This window comes from Buteo buteo, chromosome 4, assembly GCF_964188355.1.
Source record: "Buteo buteo chromosome 4, bButBut1.hap1.1, whole genome shotgun sequence".
NCBI classification, from domain to species: domain Eukaryota; kingdom Metazoa; phylum Chordata; class Aves; order Accipitriformes; family Accipitridae; genus Buteo; species Buteo buteo.
Window position 1 is genome coordinate 54,456,536 of NC_134174.1, and position 5,693 is coordinate 54,462,228.

At 58.4% G+C, this 5,693-nt stretch overlaps 1 protein-coding gene across 1 annotated transcript; it reads left to right on the plus strand.

The window, feature by feature from the left end:
• The first annotated feature begins 340 nt into the window (after nucleotides 1–340).
• On the plus strand, nucleotides 341–4,946 carry NPM3 (nucleophosmin/nucleoplasmin 3). The gene is made up of 6 exons (XM_075026229.1): nucleotides 341–608; nucleotides 2,430–2,515; nucleotides 3,227–3,346; nucleotides 3,595–3,688; nucleotides 4,112–4,234; nucleotides 4,355–4,946. The coding sequence occupies exons 1-5, from the start codon at nucleotides 341–343 to the stop codon at nucleotides 4,201–4,203; spliced, it is 660 nt and encodes a 219-aa protein (XP_074882330.1). The 3' UTR covers nucleotides 4,204–4,234; nucleotides 4,355–4,946.
• Nucleotides 4,947–5,693: the final 747 nt, after the last annotated feature.

The following is a 5,693-nucleotide window of genomic DNA, read 5'->3' on the forward strand; positions in this document are numbered from 1 at the left end:
AACTACCAGTAAGTGCCATTTTCTGGTCGGTGTGGCATTTCCACAGCTGGCAGTGTGGTCAGTAAATGCGTTGTCCTGCTGAACTGGCTTTGGCTGAAGGCCCAGGATGGGTAAGAGACCCTACAGTTAAAGGGTGTAGTGGTGTCTTTCATCTCCTGTGTGGCTTTTGGGCTGTTCCCCATCCTCACAATGAAAATCGTCTCCCCTTCCACTGTTCCCCCTCCTGCCTACCCCCCTAGAAGAATCTTCTGATTCCTTCAGTTACCAGGAAAAGTCGTTAGCATCCCGCTGGGGTAATAACCCTTCCCTTTTTATTGCAAGGAAATAAAAAACTATATATATGGCATTTCACCAGGCACTCCCCCTCCTCACACAGCTGCTCCATCGAGCGAGCCCTTGCCGAAAGGACACCCCCCGCAGGATGCGGGATGATGCTGCGGGGCCCTTTGGTTTGGTCACCCCCAGCCAGGAGCCGGGGGCGGAGCGGGGCGGGGCGGTGCGGCTCGGCTCGGCTCGGCTCGGCTCGGCTCGGCCCGCCCCGCTCCCAGCGCCGCGCTGCCGCCTCATGGAGCCGCACGGGCCCGGCTGCCCCGGCAGCGTCCTCTTCGGTGAGCGGCACCGGGGGGCGCGGAGGGGGTGGGAGAGAGACACGTGGGGGGTAATAGATGGGTTGGGGTGGTGAGACATGGCCCGGGGGGTAATAGAGCGGGGCCAGGAGAGACGCGGGGGGGGGGTGTAAGAGAGGGATGGGAGTAAGGAGGTATATGGGGGGAGTAATAGGGAGGTGGGGGGGCTAGGAGGGACACGTGGGGGTAATAAATGGGGCAGGAGAGATGGGGGAAGAGAGGCTTTGGCAATAACGAGGACGGCGTGGAGGCAGGAAAGACACGTGGGTTGGGAATAGATGAGGAGGGAAAACACGTGGGGGGGGTAAAGAGTCCTGGTGGCAGCAGACACACACACGGGGGGGGGGAGACACGTGGGTCTGGAGAGACACGTGGAGGGCATTACTGAGCCCTAGGGGGTACTAGACGTGCGGGTGGGGGGGTGGACGACACTGGGGAGAGACCTGTGTGTGGCTGGGGCAGGGGGAGAAGGGGACCAGCGAGGCCCTGGAGTTTGTGGGGAGGGACACGTGGTGGGGGTCCTGGGGCGGTTTGGGGGGAGCCGCGGGGGGTCTTGGGGTTCTTGTGGGTGCAGGAGACCGGGAGGGGCTGGGAATAATGGGGCCGGGGGGGGGGGGGAGAGGTGACAGCTCCACGCCAGCGCAGGCAGCAGCTCCGGCTCTCGCCGTCCTCTCCCGTTCCTCTGGTTAATCCCCCGCGCTCCCACGTCAGCGTTTCGTGGGTGCCCTTCGCGGGACGGCAGAGCCGCGTCCCTCCTCCCTGGGAGGGGTTTCGGCCGGGGCTGTTAAACCCCCCCAACACGTGGCCCTGCGCCGCTCATAAACGTGTGTGCAAGCAGGCGTGCGCACGCGTGTCCGGGGCTGCTCCCGGCCCACAGCGCCGCAAACACCGCGGCTCGGCAGACGCTTCTGTCGAAAAGGGGAGTGGAGCTGCAGCCCCCCAGGCCTTTTATGCACCTGGATTTCGGTCCTTGCCCCGGTGAGCTGAATACAGAAGGGCGGTGAGGGAGAGGTCCTGCCCTGGGCGGTGTTTGCTGAGGCTGAGTCCTCTCTCTCCATTGCAAAAATGCCGGGTCTGGTATGCAGGGCTCAGGTCCGTGTTTTTCCGATCTGCTTCACATTGGTGAATCATCCCGCAATAAGCAAACACAGCCCGGGTGCTCTGCCTTTCCTGCCTCCCCACGGTTGGCTGAATCCTGATCCTAAGAGCTGAGGACGTAATTTTACATCTCCCTTGTTTTTGCAGCTCTTTGGAGAAGTACGTAATAAAATATGTCTCAAGACTTGTCTTGAGGGACTCCAGCCCCCTGCAGCCTGGCCCAGTATCCTCCCCTCACGTTGTCCCTCATCAGTCAGGTCTCATGCTCCGTGTCTTTGCCTCCATGCTCTCACCAGAGCAAATGTTTCACTGACGCTGAGGAGAGCAGAGCTGCCTTTCTGCCTGCTCCCTCTCCTGTTGTCCACAGCAGTGCACCTTGGCTCTGCTGCTCTCTGGAGGGGCTGAGCCTTGCCCTGGCTGCGCTCGGGGGCCTTGGGTGCCCCTGGGCACTGCTTCGCAGCAGCCTGCTTTGAGGATGCCAGGTTTTGTCCCTGTATGGTGCTGAGCGGGGTGCACAGTTCTTGGGGACACTTTATCCTGGAGCTCAGGGTGCTCTGGCCTGAGGCTGCTCCTGAGCATGAGAAAATAAAGTGGTTTAGGGATGCCGTGTGTGTGCCCAGCTGGGGCTTGGCCTGGGAACCCTTTGCCCATGGTGCTTGGGGCTGCATAATGGCTGCTGCAGCTTTTCTCATCTCCTCTTTCCAGGCTGCGAGCTCACTGCCAATACCAAATCCTACACGTTTCAGGTGGACGAGGAAGATGACTCTGACCACATTTTGGCCCTGTCTGTGGTAAGAGAAATGAGAATTAACTGTGCTTGTCCTCTTCCATGGTGGCCCACAGCCTCACCCCCGCTTCACAGGCTCATTCCCCCTTCCCGGGCTGGGCTGGACCAGGGGACTCCCTTGGCTGAGGTCTCGGCACTGGCTGCTCTCAGGGCAGGGCATGGGGCTGTCACGTTTATCCATTGCACGGAAATGCTTGAGCAAAGCCAGTGGTGGCAGGAGACTGCTCAGCAGAGGACTACTCCAGACATGGGGTAAAGGAAGGTATTTTTCCCTTGTATTTCACCTTGCTGGAACCTCCCACTAGAACATGCCCTTCACACCAGCTGGGTCTCTGGCTTGTTGCTTTCCAAGCCCAGGTAGGTGCAAGGCTTCATTCCTGGCTCTCCCTGGGGGTCACTTTCTGTCCTGGGAGCACAGGACCTGCCAGCACGGATCAGATCAGCAGAAAATGCAGCCCAGGTGCCATCTCTTGAGGCAGTTGCAGGAACAGCTGTCCCAACTAGGAAAGACACAGAGCGTCTCTGCAGGCACTAAGGAGGCAATTGCTGCAGGGGATGCACTGTGCTCTCCCTGTTTTGGGAGCAGCATCCTCACACCTTGCATGGCAGCAGGACTGGTAGTATTGCTGTGGGTTACTTATCCCATGGAGAGCCGTAGCTGTCCCTGCTGCGTCCCATGGGAGAGCAGGAGTTCATGACCTCTGCTCCCACCCAGGTCTGCCTCACGGATGGTGCCAAGGATGAGTGCAACGTGGTGGAGGTTGTTGGACGAAACCATGAGAACCAGGAGATAGCTGTGCCTGTGGCAAACCTGAAGTTGTCATGCCAGCCCTTGGTAAGAGGTTGTTTTGAAGACTCAGGTGGGATTGGCTGCAGGGAACTGGACATCTCTGGATGTTTGTGGACCTTTCCCCTAGGATCCTGACCATGAGCTCACGGGCAAGTGCCCTGGGTAGCCTTGGCTTGGCTGCAGATGCCCCCAGAAGGACATGGTTAACTGGGCCAGGTGCCGTGCTGGGGACTGCAGGACATTCTGCTTTTTGCCTCTGCCCCTAACTCAGCTCCATCTCTGTCTCTTTGCAGCTGAGTCTGGACAACTTCAAGCTCCAGCCTCCGGTGACCTTCCGCCTGGCAGCGGGCTCTGGTCCAGTACACCTCACTGGCTGGCACCGGATAGGTTAGCACTCACGCATGGGGAAAGGCTTGGGAGGAGCGAGGGGTATGGAGGGGCTCTCTCCAGTGTGAACACCAGCTGGGGAGCCCCTGGGAGATGTGCTTGGTGCTGCCCAGCACGTGTGCTCAGTGCCTCCTTTGTGCTGGTGCCCCAGGGGGCATCTCTGTGCAGGAATTCCTTCCCTGCCGTAAAGCCTTGCATGGGAAAAGGGGTCTGGATGACCCACACTGTCCCCTTTTCCCATGGCTGGCTATCACCATTGCCCTCTGAGACCTCCCTCCAGCTGGGATACAGCTTATTGCCCACAAGCTGCTGTTAAAACTGCTCCAGTGCTCCTTGGGCTGCTCTGCTCTTGGGGTGTCTAGGGGGTCAGTGGTATTTGCCAAAGACATGGTGGTAAGTAACAGAGTTATTTGTATGTCCTAGTGCACAGGGAAGATGCTTCCTTTGAGGAGGACGATGACTTGTCTGAGGAGGAGGAGGAGGAACTTCCTCCTATCATGCCAGCCAAGAAATAGAAGAGGAAGCAGTAACTTATCTCTAGGCAAGGTGAGGGGCCAGGAAGCCTTGGTGGAAGGGCCTGGGTGGCTGTGACGCTGGTGTGGCAAGTGTGGGTGGAAGCTGCCCTGCTGCAGGAGACTGCTGGTCTCAGTTTGGTTCTTCCTCCAGGTACTCGCTGGGACTTCTCTCCCTGGATGGCTTTTACCTCAGACACCTCTTGCCAGGACCTCAACATTTGCTGCTTTTGTTTTTTTGCCCTTTTTTTTTTTTTTCTGTTTTAACTTTTTGGGGAGCAGGGGCTGCTCCCAGCACTGGGGTGTCTCCTTTCCCACAGCCCTGGGAGGTTGATCCCAAAACTGGATGGATGCTGCTGGTATATCTCCTCTCCCCCCACCCCTGTGCTGGGAGTCAGGGATGGAGGAGGTGATCCTTGCCCTGTGCCTTTTTGCTGTCCTGGACCTCTGCTCTGTGCACCCCCTCTTCCTGGCTCTGAAATACCCAGTCCTGGCCCCTTCCCCAGCAGATGGACGTAAAGCCAGTGGTGGGACAGGCAGTTTCACTGATTCTAGTGTGTTTGCTTTTCTTTACTCACAATTTGTTGGTTTTTATGCACTTGGAAGTGTGAAACCGGGGCCCAGGCTGTGTCCTCAGCTGCAGTTATGGTAGGGTGGGAGCTCACAGCTTGTCTGATGTGGGGGGAGGTTCTGGGTCACCCTGCTTTGTAAAGAACTGTTTTTACACCTACTGAATAAAGGTCTCTCAGGCATCAGGGCTGGAGGGGAATCTCTGCTGGCTACCAGGTTCCTCCCATGTGCATTTCAGTGGGAGATGCTCCTCCATGTCCAGTCCCTGACACTTGCTTCCCTTGGTGATGCTGTGGAGCTCCCAGGAGGGACTCGGGGGCTCCTCTCTCTCCACTGTGGGCTCTGCCTGCTTGTGCCCTGCAGCTCAGCGCTGCATCCAGGCTACTGAGGGAAGAGGCAGAGTTGCAGGCAGCTGTATGGGGCAGGGAGTCAGCTTCACATGTGCTCCCAAAGGTAACCCACCCATTAGCAACACCCCCCCGGTTTGGGCCACATTGACCCTGGTGCTGGACACTGTCACAGCAAGGTCCTCGCTTGTGTCCTGCTCTCAGCCCAGCGGTGCCCTGTGGAGGGGTGAAACACCAGCACCTGCAGGGTGTGGGGCAGGTTTGAGCTCCGACCTTTGTCGAGGAGTTGTATTCCCCTGTGTCTGGGTACTTGGAGAGGGTTTGATCCTTTCTGCGCTTCAGTCAGGTGGCACTTCTCACGCCTGGGGGCTGGTCCTGTCCTTAAATGTTTCTCTGGTGGTTCCCCTGCATCCCATCTTGGATCACTGGCCCACGGGTGGATGCCTGTCCCAGCCCTCCTCGTCTGTGACACTGGCTGTTGTCCCTGAGAAGCAGCACGTACTGTTCTGCCCTGCTGGCTCTGTCGCTGCCCTGGGACCGTGAGTTTCTCAGTTGCGTGGACTCCGGTAGGAAATC

Bases quoted from the DNA above. Each gene is read 5' to 3' on its own strand.
- NPM3 (XM_075026229.1), top strand. From the start codon at position 341: ATGGCATTTCACCAGGCACTCCCCCTCCTCACACAGCTGCTCCATCGA. The intron at 609-2,429 runs GTGAGCGGCACC...TCCTCTTTCCAG, and splicing joins CCCCGGCAGCGTCCTCTTCG to GCTGCGAGCTCACTGCCAAT. The intron at 3,347-3,594 runs GTAAGAGGTTGT...GTCTCTTTGCAG, and splicing joins AGTTGTCATGCCAGCCCTTG to CTGAGTCTGGACAACTTCAA.